Below are 15,611 nucleotides of genomic sequence, written 5' to 3'. Positions count from 1 at the left end.
AGAACGCGGGGGCGGGGTGAAACTGGTTAAAACTACCCACGTACAGCGCACGACGACGCACGTAAAACGCGTCGCGCCTGACCGCCCAGGCCCCCCCCCCCCGGGTCATCATTCTTCCCCTCTCCCATCACAGCATCAGAACAGCAGATGACCGAACACCGTGCAAGAAACGACGCGATTCGAAGCCTCCGGTACTCTAGGTGAAGAAGAACATATAGACAAAACTCCAATCGACCTCAATCGACCTCAATACTACCTTTCCTGCAACTACAACCCCTCCCCCTCCCCCCCTCCTCTCTGGTAGCCCGAGATGCCAAGGTGAGAAGACATGCGCACACACGCGGGGGCGAGCGCGATGGAACCAAGTTGGGCGACTAACCGTCCCTCTACCCAGGGAGATCATTACCATCCAGGCCGGACAGTGCGGTAACAGCAGTAAGTGTTCTCCTCGACCCTAGGGGAGGAGGGGGAAAGGCCACGCATGTGAGGAAGGAAGGGCGCACGAAAAGACTGACTTGGAATAGTCGGCAGCCAGTTTTGGCAACAGCTATGCCAAGAACACGGGATCAACCAGGATGGTAACCTCGAGGAGTTTGCAACAGAAGGAGGTGACAGGAAGGATGTGTTTTATTACCAGAGCGATGATACGCGGTATATCCCGCGCGCGATTCTGATAGATCTCGAGCCGAGGGTAAGGTTCTCTCCTCTTTTCCCTTTTGTTTCTCTTGTCGGGGAGGGGGAGAAGATGAAGAAGGTGAAGGGGAAGAGAAAAGTGGGATGCTAACGTGGTCCTATGCATAGGTCATCAACGGTATTCAGAGCGGCCCGTACAAGAATATTTACAACCCGGAAAACTTCTACGTCAGCAAGGACGGACGAGGGGCGGCAAACAACTGGGGTGATGGGTACCAGACTGGCGAGGCGCTGTGTGAGGACATTATGGAGATAATCGACCGCGAGGCTGACGGGAGTGATTCGCTAGAGGTAAGTTCTTTTGATTTTTTTTTTTTTTTTTTGCTTTCTGCTGTTGCTGACGAAGGAGTTTCGGCGGCGCGGCAGGGCTTCATGATGCTACACTCGATTGCGGGCGGCACAGGATCCGGTCTGGGGTCGTTCATGCTGGAGAGGCTGAACGACCGGTTCCCAAAAAAGATCATCCAGACGTACTCGGTCTTCCCGGATACGACCAACTCGGGGGATGTGGTGGTGCACCCGTATAACAGCATCCTGTCGCTGCGGCGGCTGACGCAGAACGCCGACTCGGTCGTGGTGCTGGACAACGGTGCGCTGTCGCACATCGCGGCCGACAGGCTGCACGTGCAGGAGCCGTCGTTCCAGCAGACGAACCAGCTCGTGGCCACGGTCATGTCGGCCAGCACCACGACGCTCCGCTACCCGGGCTACATGCACAACGACCTGGTCAGCATCCTGGCCTCGCTGATCCCCACCCCGCGCTGCCACTTCCTCATGACGGCCTACACGCCCTTCACGGGGGATCAGGTCGAGCAGGCCAAGACGGTGCGCAAGACGACCGTCCTCGACGTGATGCGGCGGCTGCTCCAGCCAAAGAACCGCATGGTCTCCACCGTCCCGGGCAAGAAGAGCTGCTACATCTCAATCCTCAACGTCATCCAGGGCGAGGTCGACCCCACCGACGTTCACAAGAGCCTGCTGCGCATCCGCGAGAGGCGCCTCGCCACCTTCATCCCCTGGGGCCCCGCCAGCATCCAGGTCGCCCTCACGAAGAGGAGCCCGTACATCCCCATGAGCCACCGCGTCAGCGGTCTCATGCTGGCCAACCACACTAGCATCGCCACGGTAACATCTACCCGTCTTTCCTTCCTCTCTTACCTACTATATATATTGAGATTTGCCCAAGTACGGAAACTGACAGCCTGTCTCGCTTTAGCTGTTCAAGCGTATCGTTAAGCAATATGACGGTATGCGTAAGCGCAACGCCTTCATGGAAGCGTACAAGAAGACGAGTCCCTTCTCCGAGAGTCTGGCAGAGTTCGACGAGGCCAGAGCCGTCGTGACGGATCTTATTGGGGAGTATGAGGCTGCCGAAGACGCAGACTACCTCAACCCGGATGGTGGTGACAAGGCTACGTCGGCAGAGACGGATAGGAGGACCGGGTGATTTTTCATCTTGGATGCGTGCGTGTGTATGTATGCATCCTGTCGTATTCTTCTCCTCCTCTCTTTTCGCTGGTCAATCTTTCTTTGTTCGCTAGGACGTTCCCTTCCCTATGCATTTGTTTTGGGCTCTACGTTGAGGAGGGGGCGATGTATAGATGATAAGATGACATCGAGAAGTCATGAGATACCAGACCTGCTCCTTTGGCGTTGGGGTTTACAAGAAAAGAAGAAGAAAAAGAAAAAAAGTGATTTGAGAAGAAGTGGAAAGATCAGGGACCACTTTTTCTCCAGTCTGATCGGGATGGTTTGAATCGTGACGAAAGAAGCAAAGAAGGAACTGGAATTCGTCCCCCATATCTCGATACGCTCGCGGGTGAAGTAGAAGGCTGAATGAAGAAGCCTGGCACGAACGCAGCGTGAAGTTGGTGGGGGATTGACAATGATTGACGTCAGTGACGTAAAGGACTGCAAACTATCAAGTTGCTATGACATCTTTCGGTGAACGGTTCGGTGCTCGAGGAAATATATCTAAGGGAAGCAAAGCACTCCAAGGAGAAACATGTTGATTGATTTTCTCCATCTTCCCATGCTCAATCCTAGACAACCACGCATACAATCGTTGCTTTCTGTCTCCTTTACAGAACAAGCACATCAGCATCAGTTTGAAGAGACCTTGGAAAATAAAAATAAAAACACCAAACGCCCAACACAAGGCAACCAGTATGTTGATATATTGACCTCTCTCCCTTCCAAATTTTTATCTTTATCTTTTCATCTTTCTACAAAGATGTGAAAATACAGAACTGACAGTCACCACACCCACAGTGACTCAGTCCAAGCAGGAAAAGATCGACCAGGTCAAGGCCAACCTCCCCCTCCCCGAGCAGCCCCCCAAGCCGTCGGACTGGCAGTCGGCCAACGCCAACACCGTCAACGTTGGCAGCGGACGATCCGAGGCCGAGCGCAACATTGGAACCGACACCGGTGCAGCGTCGGGACTCCGCGGTCCCGCCAGCAAGGACACCGTTGACCTCGAAAAGGTTGGACGGCAGGCCGTCGAGGGCGAGCTGCCCAAGGATGCGTCTTACTGAAATAGACGAGGTCACACTGTTCTGTCCCTTCACGTGCTCTCGAGCACCGTTGCTCTCTTTGCTCTCTTCTTTGCTCTGATCAGTACAAACCAGAACAGATCAAGAAATCAAGCCCATCGCACATTGATGATTAGCCAGATGTGAGATGAATCGTCGGTAACACAATAGTATCATGGAGAGACGGGGAGCAATGTCAGAGCATTGTGATATTTCGGATATTGGGGCCTTGGGGCATATACACATCCACCTTCGAATGAACAGTCCTTTCAATCCTCTCAATGATGTTACCGACTCTCTGAACCACTCGCTCGGCGGCCCCATCTCCACGGAATCAACCCTTCCGTCAAGGACAGCAACCACCTTATCCACGTAGTCGACCAGTGAACTCAACCTGTGCGCCACCACGGCAACAGTGTACGGGACCGTAAAAGCTGTGCACGTATGTCGGTCAGTCTCATCGTCTATGATACTGTCAACGGACTATCACGCTCATCAGTTTATTCCCAGGGTCATGCCTTCGAAATCACTGTTGCCAAGTCTCCTGGTGGAGCAGAAGATTTCGGCTCAGCGACGAGGAGGAATCCAATAACGGTTGATACGTGATAAATCATCTTCACATAACAACGTAGAATAGGGTGCAGCAATTATTGGTATCGCAATTGTATAGTTCCTCTTGTGTTGGAGACCTTTACAACACCGTCAAAGGCGGGGTGGTAATTGACGTGTCTCGATTGGCTGTCACCTATTTTTTTTCCTTTTTTTTTCTCTTTCTGGTTTTCAGAGCTTTCGTCCATCCCTTCTAGCTTTGCCATTCCCACATTTCCACCTCTTCATCCATCCCCCCCCCACGCCTTACTTATCCTCTTCTCTCTCTCTTTTTTTTTTAAAAAAAAAAAAAGGTAAATCAAAAGAGAGAAGAAGACGAAGGAGACGAAGAAGATAGGGAACAGGTTCATGCTCCGTCGCTCCTTCACAGCCATGGCCGAATCAGCAGCAAAGCGCGTCAAGACGTCACCGGTCGTGATTGGCACCCACAACGGCCACTTCCACGCCGACGAGGCCCTGGCGGTGCACATGCTCCGCATGCTCCCCGCGTACAGAGATGCGTCTCTGGTGCGCACGCGCGACCCCAAGGTCCTCGAGACGTGCCACACCGTGGTAGACGTGGGCGGCGAGTACGACGACGCCCGCAACCGGTACGACCACCACCAGCGCGGCTTCGACACCACCTTCCCCGGGCGCCCGACCAAGCTGTCGAGCGCCGGCCTGGTCTTCAAGCACTTTGGCCGGGCCATCATCGCCCAGCGCCTCGGCCTGCCCACCCCCGAGGACGGCAAGATGGGCTTCGCGCCCGGCGCCGAGGACGTCCAGCTCCTGCACCGCAAGCTGTACGAGAGCTTCATCGAGGCCCTGGACGCCCACGACAACGGCATCTCGGTGTACGACGACGGCGCCGTCTCGGCCGCCGGGCTGACCAAGCGCTTCAGCGACGGTGGCTTCAACCTGGGCGCCCTGGTCGGGAGGCTCAACCCGAACTGGAACGACGAGCGGCCGTCGGACCCCGCCGCCGCCCAGGCCGCCGAGGACGAGCGCTTCCTCGCCGCCTCCGCCCGCATCGGCGAGGAGTTCGAGCACGAGGTCGACTACTACACCAAGGCCTGGCTGCCCGCCCGCGCCGTCGTCCGGCGCGCCTTCGACCGCCGCACCGAGTTCGACCCCCAGGGCCGCGTCCTCGTCTTCGACGGCCTCAGCGTCCCTTGGAAGGACCACCTGCACTCCCTCGAGGCCGCCGTCGCCGCCACCTCCAAAGTCCTCTATGTCCTGTACCCGGAGAGCCCTGCGCCCGGCGCCAAGTGGCGCATCCAGTGCGTCCCCGAGACCAAGGACTCCTTCGTCAGCCGTCGTCCCCTGCCCGAGGCCTGGAGGGGCTTCCGTGATGCCGAGCTCGATGGCATCTCAGGCATCGAGGGCTGCGTCTTCGTCCACGCTGCTGGCTTCATCGGTGGGAACAAGACGTTTGACGGCGCGAAGGCCATGGCCGAGAAGGCTCTCCGGGATTGAAAGAGTTTGCGCTTCCACACATGGCTACATCTCTCTCTCTCTCTCTCTCTCTCTTCTTGTTTTCTTTTCTTTTCTTTTTACGAACAGAATAGGGCGTCTTGGGGTGGAAAGGGAAATTACTAGGGATTCATGAAAAGGAATTTGAAAGAAGAAAAGCCACGTTCGATTTCGCTACCAACACTAGTACACAAGATCTGCGGCCGAATAGAATCGTGAATGATGTCATGTAATATCCGATGAGCGACAAAGGGACAGTCAGCCCCGGCGGGTATGCTGTTGTCGTACACGGAAGCAAAACAAGTTAATGATGCTCTCAACTCAGCTACGTTTGACAAGTTTCTTCCTGGAGGCGGAGCATCTAGGCCCATGCTTCACTATAGCAAAAAAAAAAAAACTAAACATCGACAGCCCTTTGTTTATCCCTCGTATGAGGACGAACAGACAGATGAAAAGAAGAAAACCAACTGCAAAGAGTAGAGCTGCATTGTGGCTGACTGAGTGTAAACAACAAAAGGGAGAAGAGAGTCTCTCCAGGAGAGGGGTAAAGGAAAAATTTCCACATTGATGGTCCGATAAACGCCTGCATGATTGTGGGGGGGGGGGGGTTGAAAAAGATATGTGTTACCCAGTTGTTTTTTTGTCCTTTTCTTTTCTTTGGTTCATGTATACTCATGGAAGGAGTGTGTGTTTAGAGGATATGACGGCAGAGAGTGCATCTAGTGCCGGGCTGCCGGAGATCAGGCCTCGAGCCTCGAATCCTTGGGGGGAACACTGGGCATCCTTCATGGTCTTTTGGAAGAGTGTTTTTCCAGTTGCTTCATGTATTCTTTCCCTCTTCTTTCGCAGAGGTGACACACACGTCCGATGAGTATTTTGTAGCAGTATGTACCCTTCGACACCGCCGCAGCGCACAGTCAACGGCGGATAGGGATACCCTCGGCGGCAGCAAGACGGCCAGAAGCGTCATCGCCGCCCTTGTCGTCCTCGTCCAGGTCATCGACGCTAGTCTCACGCTGGAGGAAGCTGCCCTCTTTTATGGGACTGCCAGCCTGGATACCCGGGACGGACCCATGATGGGCGTGCTTGGGGATGACACCACCTGGTGCGGTGGGACCAGACCCGGGGAGGGAAGAAGAGGCAGAGCCATTGGGCGAGGTAGATACGGCACCGCTGTTGTTGTTGACAGGCGACGACAGGTGGGGGATATTCTCGGGGACGGGATGCTGGGAGCCGACGGCGCCGGCGTCGACGCCGTCGCCCTTGCCGGCCTTGGACATGGCGTAGTCGCCTGAGTCGAAGTACTTGCGCTCCTTGAGATGCTTGGCGAAGTGATCGGAACGGTTGGGGAGCTTTCCGTACAGGCGGAAGAGACGCTGCTCCTCGGGGGAGAGGGACTAAGTGGACAGGAGAGGATGTCAGTTATCTTCTTTTTTCTCGTTCCTGATAGCAGAGCTTAGGCAAGGGGAGAGAAGGCGACGGGGACTATGGCTCACCTTGACGTCAACCTTGTTCTTCTGATGAGGATTCATTGTGTCGGTATTCTTTGATGGCTCCGGTTCCGTTCAGTTGATCGGTCGGTCCCGTCTCTTTCCGCTTGACGCGGCAATAAGGAGGACGTTCGAGGGGGAAGGGGAGGGATGTCGAGCACAGGGAGAGAGAGAGAGAGAGAGAGAGAGAGAGAGAAGGGTGCTCGGCGGTGGGGCTTCGTGCGAATATATATGTTGCTGCTCTGCTTTTGAAGGACGCGAGGAGGGGCGGGGGAGTTGGCTGGTTTGGAAAGGTAAAAAACCAGTTCTTGTCGGTGTGGCTCTTTTCCTTGGTCGAGATGAAGGGGAGTGAAGTAGCGTCTTGTGTCGGTCTTGGGGTGGTGGAGGTGGGTGGGCTCTGGGAGTGGGAGGGGTGAGGAGAGGAATGGCGGGGTCAGGTGAAGTCACTCGATCACTGGCTTTTGACTGTTAGCAGAACTGGTAGAATTGCCAGCATCGAGGAATTCAACTTAACCTGTAGCACTATCAGCCCAATTGTGCTATGCATCTGTGAGTAATCATCATATTTTTTTAATTTTTAATTTTTTTTTTTTTGAAATATAACTGTTGTCTGTTATCTATTCATCGGGGTTGCTTTCAATAGTAGTAGTAGGACGAGTTGACTAGAATGATCAACGAATAACAGGTTTGCCATCAGTACGCCTCGTGATAACTGTCTAGTCCCAAAGAAAGAAACCTTGGACCCTGATATCAACCGCCGCGGCCCCCCCCCCCCTCTCTACTGCGTCACACCCTCCATCATGACTTGATTCGCTAGTATTCATTACTCTTGCGCGACAAGTTTGGAAAGGTAGATAGCACCATCCATTCATCCCCCCTTCTCCTCTTTCCGTCCCAGTTCGTAGTTCGTTTCTCCTTTCTCCTTCGTTTGCCCTTGGTCCCCTGGCTGGCTCGACCTCCGGGGCTGTGTCGTGGCAATTATGCCAGCATTCATCGTCGTTCTGCGACAACCCCCTAGTTTGACAACGCATTGATCGTAGACATATGACGATTGGTACCCGATGATCGCCATCACGTAAGTATCATTCTGTATACGAGTCTCTTACAAAGATAGAGATAATAATAATAAAATAAACTGTATACTAATCATGCGTGACATCCGTTATTTGTGGCACATAACATCAAACGGCGACGGCTAAGGCAGTCCCCGTACGTGCGTAATGTCATGACGCTTCCTCACCGACGGAAGAGAAAGTAGGCATAGCCCAGCACAGTAGTAGTACTATGGTTACCACTAGACGCAATGCTACACAACGCACAGCTCCATCAAAGGATACGAGCGATATAGCGTCAGTAGAAGAAATGACAAGCAGTGTGTAGCGTGCTGCCAGCGTTGGACTGGACATGCATGCCAAACTCCAGTCCAGCGATGCTAGCCTCAAAGTCAATGCCGATCTTTCCCGTTGCTTTTAATCCGTTCAATGGGACACTGAGAGTCCATCGTCGCTTACCCAGGCCGGGGGTGGGTTGGGTTGGTGAGGAGGGGAAGATCTACTAGGGTATCTGATTCCATGGAACAAGTTAGACGGATCGGAAGGGTAGCACAATCTCAATAGATGCACAGGGCAGGCTGAGGAGACGGAAACGAAATAGTATAGCAAAGAATATATGACCATAGACAGACGAGTGTCCAATTCATTCTACTATCCAACGCCTCCCGTACTGGAGCTAAACGGAAATAAACAAATAACAAAACAAAAAAGCTGCTTTGCTTATCTTATCACGCCAGCCAAGGGAGAAGGAGGAACAATGGCCGAGCCCCGCCGCGTCCTGAACGCGGTAATACCCCACAAACAGTATCCGCGACGACGTCTGTCAACAAACTCGCCCTTTTTCTTTCTTTCTTCTTCTTTTCCCTCCCATCTCTAGTACTGAGAGGGAAATCCTGCTCCAAGCGAACTCGACTTCTACTAACCCATCTCCCAGCAATCGACGTATCCAGATTCCGCAGAAATCACATCTCCCTCCCACCCGCCCAGTTCCGCCCAGTTCGAACACCTGGCCTGCAGGCAGAACAGACGACTGTACGAGGGACACCGCCTACCCCTCGTTTTCGAACCCGACCAGGTCCTGCTCCCCCTTGGCTGGTTTCTTTCTTTCTCATCGGAGGAAACAGGCCCGTTTCCCTCATATTTTCTGTCTGTCCACTAGAGAGATAGAGGGGTGAAGGAAAGAAGAAGAACCTAGAAACGATACGACAAAAGGAGCTGAACGTTGGGGTCCGTGCCTAGGAGAGAGGGAGAAAGAGAGAGATCAGCAGTCCGATCTGCTCCTCTACAGAATCCACCCATCCATATACCGAATACCAAGAATACACCAACAGCAGCCATGGAGAACTATCAGAAGCTTGAAAAGGTTGGCGAAGGTATGTGGTAGCCCTTGTTTTGACACTAATCGCTATTAAAAAAAAAGTAAAAAAATAAAAACTTATATATAACTTGGGTGTGTTTATTTACCAACACCAAACCACACAAAACAGGCACATACGGAGTCGTCTACAAAGCCCGCGACCTATCAAACGGCGGCAATATTGTGGCACTGAAGAAGATTCGACTCGAGGCCGAGGACGAGGGTGTGCCCAGCACGGCCATCCGCGAGATCTCGCTCCTCAAGGAGATGAAGGACGAAAATATTGTGCGCCTCTTCAACATCGTCCACGCCGACGGCCACAAGCTGTACCTGGTCTTTGAGTTCCTCGATCTCGACCTCAAGAAGTACATGGAGGCTCTGCCCGTCGCCGACGGCGGGCGCGGCAAGGCCCTCCCCGAGGGCGCCTCGTCGACGGTCGCCACCCTGGGCATGTCCGACACCGTCGTCCGCCAGTTCATGATGCAGCTGTGTCTGGGTATCCGCTACTGCCACTCGCACCGCGTCCTGCACCGCGATCTCAAGCCCCAGAACCTGCTCATCGACCGCGACGGGAACCTCAAGCTTGCCGACTTCGGTCTCGCACGCGCCTTCGGCGTGCCCCTCCGCACCTACACCCACGAAGTCGTCACGCTGTGGTACCGCGCCCCCGAGATCCTGCTCGGTGGCAGGCAGTACTCTACCGGCGTAGACATGTGGTCTGTCGGCTGCATCTTTGCCGAGATGTGCACCCGCAAGCCGCTGTTTCCCGGCGACTCAGAAATTGACGAGATTTTCAAGATTTTCCGGTATGATCTACAGCCTCCCCTCTTGCTAATCGTCACATATACTCTCACCCCTTTTTTCTCACTCCTCCTTTCTTCCTTCCCATCATAAGAGGAAGAAGAGAAAGAGAGGAAGAAAGAGCTGACAGACGAACAGCGTCCTCGGAACTCCCGACGAAGACGCCTGGCCTGGTGTCACCTCCTACCCCGACTACAAGATGACCTTCCCCAAGTGGTCCCGCGATCCGGATGCCACCCTCTGCCACAACCTCGACGAAAAGGGCCTCGAGCTCCTCGAGATGATGCTCGTGTACGACCCCGCCGGTCGCATCTCGGCCAAGATGGCCGTCAACCATCCTTACTTCGAGCCGTTTTACCAGGAGCAAGAGAAGGCCGGGCGCGGGAATGGACGCTCCTAGGGCGGACAGCAATGATAATGGATTTTTTTTTTCTCTTCTCAACAACTTTTCCCACATGGACCCTCTCCTCCCCCCCTCCTTTCACATCCGGGAGAAAGAATGAAGTTGGCCGACCGAAGATGAAGACGAGCCATGGGTAGTTTACTCCCCTGCTTTTCCATCTCTTCTCCTCGTCTTTTGTCTACCCTACACGCTTCCTGTTCTCACCAAGGCGAGAGAGCCAGAGAGGCATAGATACATACTCTGGAAACAAGGGCAGTCATGCATCTGATGGGAAGGCGGGACTGGTATTTCTGTTCTGTTTCATAACGTCGAACTGGGGAATTCATTGTCATTGATTCCTTTTTATGTACATAGACGAACGAGGGCTCTAGTCCCGGACACATTGTTTTAACGTATCTACCAATCGTAATAGTAGAGGTACTAAGGAAAGTAGTCGCGTATGCTTTTCAAGGTCGGTCAAGATGATTGCTAGAAGTTGTATCTACATGTATTCTTATCTATCCGCGAGTCTCCTGTTCAAAGCAAGTGAAAAGAAAGTACGGTGACTGTCAAACTACCTTTCAACCACATCCTTTCACGTTCTTACTGTAGAAGTTCAGCTTTCACTCTTTTCTCTTTATAGCCTAGAGCTACTAGTGAATCCTTTGGGGAGTGTGTAAAAATTTACCCCTTAGAGGCCCTTTGCCTCTTAGAAGTTCTCAACACATATGACACGCCGTATACGTGCCCATGATTGCTATCTTGGGTGGCTCAGACGAGGACATAACTCTTGTTGTGGTCAACGGATCATTACGACGGAAGAAGAACGCATCGATCATGCTGCTAGTTCACGCTCTCAATCTTCGTGCTCGACCCAGACGAGCACCAACATGCTGCTTCGCCTCGTTGGGTGTTCGAATCACGTATTTGATCTGTGTGTTTTATTAAGATACGCTTTGACACACTCTATATGCTATTCTCGTCACCGCCGTTGGTTTCAAGCTAGCTGGGTTGAAACGTTTCGTATCTTCCCCCATGACCTCTCCCTCTCTCTCTTTCTTCTCTCTCACCTTAACCTCCAGGGACATGGGCGTCTGAGAGAGCTGAGAGAAAATTAGACGCGCGGGCGGCAGACCAACCTGACCAGAAGGCCCCTCTGCTTTGACGCCCGAGGATACACGCGGCCGAGCAAGACCCATGCTGGAAACGGCTAGCCGACGTCTACCGTTATGAGCGCGTACTGTATCTGTATTTTCCCTCTATTTTCCTGCTCTGCTGTTGGGAGTTTGACCTTTAGTGAGGAGCGCTTGGTGAAACTTGGGTTCTTGGGCGCTTAGGGGCACGCCAAGGCTCCGAGGGTTCGGCCACGTTTATTCTAAGATTTTCCGTCGAGAGAGAAGAAACGACAGGACGCTAATGCGAGAGAAGGACGGGGCGGCTTGAAAGGTGGGAAGAAGAAGAAAAGGAATGATTTTGATACATGAGGAGTCTGTAAGTTGGGTTGGAGTGTACATATACTAACTAGTAGACAGACACTGAGTCCTTTCGCAAGCCGAGGGTGGGGGGGTGGCCTGCTTGTGCAGAGGGGACGGAAGAGAAAGGAAAAAAAAGGCCTCGACTGATGCCATGGTATCGTAGTAAGTGTAGATGTAGATTACCGTCGTTAGTATAAACGCATGGTATCGATACTGGTCAGAGCCGTATGAGCTGCACGTTTCAATCAAGCTATTGTAGGTACGGGATAGCCGGTGCAGGACTTTCTTGCCATATGTGGCGGTGCGCGGTCAAGCTCGGGGAGTGGGGCGCAGCGAACGGGACCGGCCTCTTCCGGCACCGAGAGCGAGGGGTGCGGCGATACCGAGGCATTGAAGGCAAAGTATGCATACGACTTTTTACTTTGCCTTTCTATATTCTCTCTCTGCCAGTCTCTTTTCCCTCTCCTCTTTTTTCTCTGTTATAGGGAGGGTGGGGGGAGGGATTTGAGGTTGGGGGTTTGGGGTTTCGTGGCTGTTTGCTTCAGCTAATTTTACTATGAGTACGTACGGGTATACGCAATTGGGCACCGTCCCGTGTTGCACGCGCACATTGCGCAAAGGCCTTGTGTGAGGCAAAGGCAAACAATGCGGGGGGGGGGGGGGGGGATATTCAGGATCAAGGTTGAACATGAAGAAGAGGAGGAAAGCGAGAGGGTGAAGACGATGATCAAACATCCATGTATTGCTATATGTAGTCAGGGGGGTGTTGTGGTACATTTTCATCAAGAGTGTCAAGTGTATGTTGATGACACACTTGTAGTCACATTGATAGAATGGCAACTTCTCTCTGCAGCGGAGAGTAGAATGCGCACCTGTACATGGATCTGAATAAGAAAGAAGAAGAATATTGATCACGCACAGTCTCGTAGCATGCATCATACTTCATGAACAGCGCTACTCTTTCGTCATGTGAGACATCAGCGTTGCAGCACAGCAACGGATGGACACGACTCTCTCCGCCTGCCACAAGAAGAGAAAGAGAGGGCCAGATGAGCTCTCGAGTGGGAGGGAAGAGGGCCCTCGGCACCAACCACATGCACATATTTTTGACACCGGCATTCCCAGGGTTTGATCATGTCTGGTTTTTTCTCTCTCTCTCTTGCTGCATGTTTCAGCTTGGGTATCGCGCAGTGTTCAAGTCTGCCAAGTCTTCTGTCACAGGTGGACCAAGAAAATAAAAGTGTCATGTGGGTTTTTATTTTATCTATTTGGACGGTTAACAGGGTAAGCAGCATATTAATACAGGTGACATATTAATAAACTTGGGCGCTGCTCCAATATTGATGAGGTAATCCTCTCCGTGCTTTGTGCATGACAGCACTATGAGTTGCTGCTGGGAAGAAAGGAAAAAGAGCTGAAAAAGTTGTGGTTGCTGTGGTTATCAGGGGGGAAGGAAGCTGTATATTATATGTCGGAAGGGGAAAAAAAAGCCGACCATTATTCATGAGAGAGAGAAAAAAAAAGCAAAGACTCGGTTTTGTACGAGAATGAGCGAGATCTCATTTTTTTTTCTTTTCTTTTTCTTGGTTGGGAATCTTGATTGGAAAAAGATCCTTCCCTTGCATCCCCCGTGATTCCCCATGTGCACGGGCTGGTTGGCAAACCCGGTGGAACCTCTCCCGTCAGCAGGGGGTCGGGTGAACTTGGGAACGTCTCAGAAGTTGGGTTGCCACCATGACGGAGTATTACGATGGTATATTAGCGATAAGTAGTTGATTTATTAGTATGTACGGAGTAAAGCAGACAGGAACGATGAGCCCCATTGCATATCTCGTATTTGGGAGGGGAGATACCAATACTACTGATGCTGCTTATTATGAGTTATAACTTATCGTACGTACCTGTATACCAGGCATTATCGCATGACGTACGTATCACCGTGGAGGAGGGGGACAGAGGGTGAGGGCAAAGACGGACGGGAGAATAGGGAATCTATCAGGAAGAGGGATAGATATGAGAAAAAGATAAGAAGAGGGATGGATGGGCATGAGTTGCACGTACGTGAGTGCGCTGGGCGAGCACCCGACATGTCTCTATATACTTGATGGTCTATCAGATCCTAGGGGAGAAGGGGGGGGGGGGGGGGGGGGGCAATAGTTGGAGAAGCCGAGGATGGCCGAGGGATCGAGGTCAAACATCATCTGCACTTGGTGCCCAGAGAAGGCTATACGTAGTATTACATATAACTCGGCGAAGCGTGTACTACTACTCCGTAGAGTCCAGTAATACTGGCCGTATCACCGGATGGATGGGTGTTTTATTCCCTTTTTCTTTTCTCCCTCTCATGTCAGTCTTCTTTTCTTAATAATGAGTTACTAGTACTCCGTACTGGTAGCAACCGGATGGTGATGAGATACGTACAGATAGTCAGTTCCGTAATCTGCAGGCCGCCTTTGTGCGTGGGTGTGACGCTCGAGTTCTTCTCCCAAGTATGTGCCCAGCCCAAGATCTACTGGATGACGATGCTGTGTCTCTTGTGATGGAAGTGGAGATGACCTGTTCTGTCTTGGATGTTTGTCTTGATATATTTCGTATAGCGTGCAGAAGACTCGGTACGGATGGAATTAACACGATTTATCAGAAGGGGGATAGAAAAGCAGGAAAAAAAAGGAAAAAAGGAAAGGGCGTCCGTCGGTGTGCCAGTTAGACTTTCGGTTCTTTTCCCTATATCCGACTTTCCCTTTGGCTCTCTTCCTCGACCCCTTCGTTTGCCTCTGTGAGTTGGCCCCTGCGTATATGTGGCGCCAGACAGACATATGCGGTGTGGATATAATATTGGTTTTTTTTTTTACTTCTTTTTTTTTTTTTCGGGTTGCTTCTGTGTTGGGCCCGGTAAAGGGAGGAAACTTGGCAGGGACAGCAGGTCGGTTCAGGTCCAGGGCAAGCTAGGAAAGCAAAAAGACGGACTAGTATTACCTTATCCTGGTTCCCTTACCTGCTCGCTTCCTCTGCCATGTTCCGCGAGAGTCTAGAGAGTAACATTGCCTGTACGGACTTTTGCGGAGTACGGTGATGTGAGTCGATAACGATCAAGATTGAGAAACGCGAGCCGTGAAATGGCATCGATTGCGTGGTGTCACCAGGGGACCAGTCAGGAGGCGTGATAGGGCGAGACAGTGCGCTATCCGAGGAGAGAGAGAGTGCGTGTGCGTGATATTACAATTTACCTGTAGAGACAAGGCTGGTCCGGCTGTAGGAACTAACTGCCTTGCTTCTCTGATTGCTGACTGCCAACCAGATCATATCGTTACCTACTCGTACTCGTAGAAGTTATGGCAGGTGGTACCGTCTCGCTTGGCTGGGGGGCCCACGGCTGTCTGAGGATCAGAGACCACGTTTCATGATTCCAGCAACAGGAACCAATCAGGGTGCCTGAACGGATGGACGGGTACCAGAGCTTGGGCGCCCTTGCTGACAGACGGGGCTGCCGAGGGGCGGGACTACAGGCTGGGCAGGCTAGACTACGGGCTATAGAGGGCTGTGAGTCCCGGTACCTGCTGCCTGTACTCATACCTGTACGCAAGTACGAGCAGACTGCGGAGTATTTATGATGGATGGTACCTGACTGACCAGCGTTGACAGCCTACAAGCTACGAGCTTATAGGCAACCAGCTTACAGGCTGGTCAAGGTTATCGGGGTGTGCCATGGAACCCCCTGCAGCACGCTACGGACACGGTGCCACGCTACGTATCCACAGGGGCTGAT

At 52.4% G+C, this 15,611-nt stretch overlaps 5 protein-coding genes across 5 annotated transcripts; 4 read left to right on the top strand and 1 right to left on the bottom strand.

Moving 5' to 3' along the window:
• Positions 1-395: 395 nt before the first annotated feature.
• Positions 396-2,140, top strand: GMORB2_0905 (tubulin gamma; the record flags this gene model as incomplete). The annotated part of the gene is made up of 5 exons (XM_035462889.1): positions 396-435; positions 525-691; positions 802-984; positions 1,060-1,818; positions 1,910-2,140. Coding segments are annotated over 5 exons (1,380 nt in total), but the record flags the coding sequence as incomplete, so codon positions are not given.
• A 484-nt stretch (positions 2,141-2,624) lies between these two features.
• Positions 2,625-3,230, top strand: GMORB2_0904 (Conserved hypothetical, protein; the record flags this gene model as incomplete). Its single annotated transcript, XM_035462888.1, has 2 exons — positions 2,625-2,637; positions 2,965-3,230. 2 exons carry the CDS (start codon positions 2,625-2,627, stop codon positions 3,228-3,230), a joined length of 279 nt encoding a protein of 92 aa, XP_035324312.1.
• A 978-nt stretch (positions 3,231-4,208) lies between these two features.
• Positions 4,209-5,291, top strand: GMORB2_0903 (uncharacterized protein; the record flags this gene model as incomplete). Its single annotated transcript, XM_035462887.1, has 1 exon — positions 4,209-5,291. The coding sequence occupies one exon, from the start codon at positions 4,209-4,211 to the stop codon at positions 5,289-5,291; it is 1,083 nt and encodes a 360-aa protein (XP_035324311.1).
• A 914-nt stretch (positions 5,292-6,205) lies between these two features.
• On the bottom strand, positions 6,206-6,820 carry GMORB2_0902 (cAMP-regulated phosphoprotein/endosulfine conserved region; the record flags this gene model as incomplete). Its single annotated transcript, XM_035462886.1, has 2 exons — positions 6,206-6,685; positions 6,785-6,820. The coding sequence occupies 2 exons, from the start codon at positions 6,818-6,820 to the stop codon at positions 6,206-6,208; spliced, it is 516 nt and encodes a 171-aa protein (XP_035324310.1).
• Positions 6,821-9,166: 2,346 nt separating this feature from the next.
• Positions 9,167-10,388, top strand: GMORB2_0901 (cyclin-dependent kinase; the record flags this gene model as incomplete). The annotated part of the gene is made up of 3 exons (XM_035462885.1): positions 9,167-9,203; positions 9,318-9,571; positions 10,119-10,388. 3 exons carry the CDS (start codon positions 9,167-9,169, stop codon positions 10,386-10,388), a joined length of 561 nt encoding a protein of 186 aa, XP_035324309.1.
• Positions 10,389-15,611: the final 5,223 nt, after the last annotated feature.

This window comes from Geosmithia morbida (assembly GCF_012550715.1).
Source record: "Geosmithia morbida isolate 1262 chromosome Unknown scaffold_1, whole genome shotgun sequence".
NCBI lineage: Eukaryota > Fungi > Ascomycota > Sordariomycetes > Hypocreales > Bionectriaceae > Geosmithia > Geosmithia morbida.
The sequence above is the reverse complement of the archived record's forward strand: the minus strand, read 5'-3'. Positions and strand labels throughout refer to the sequence as shown.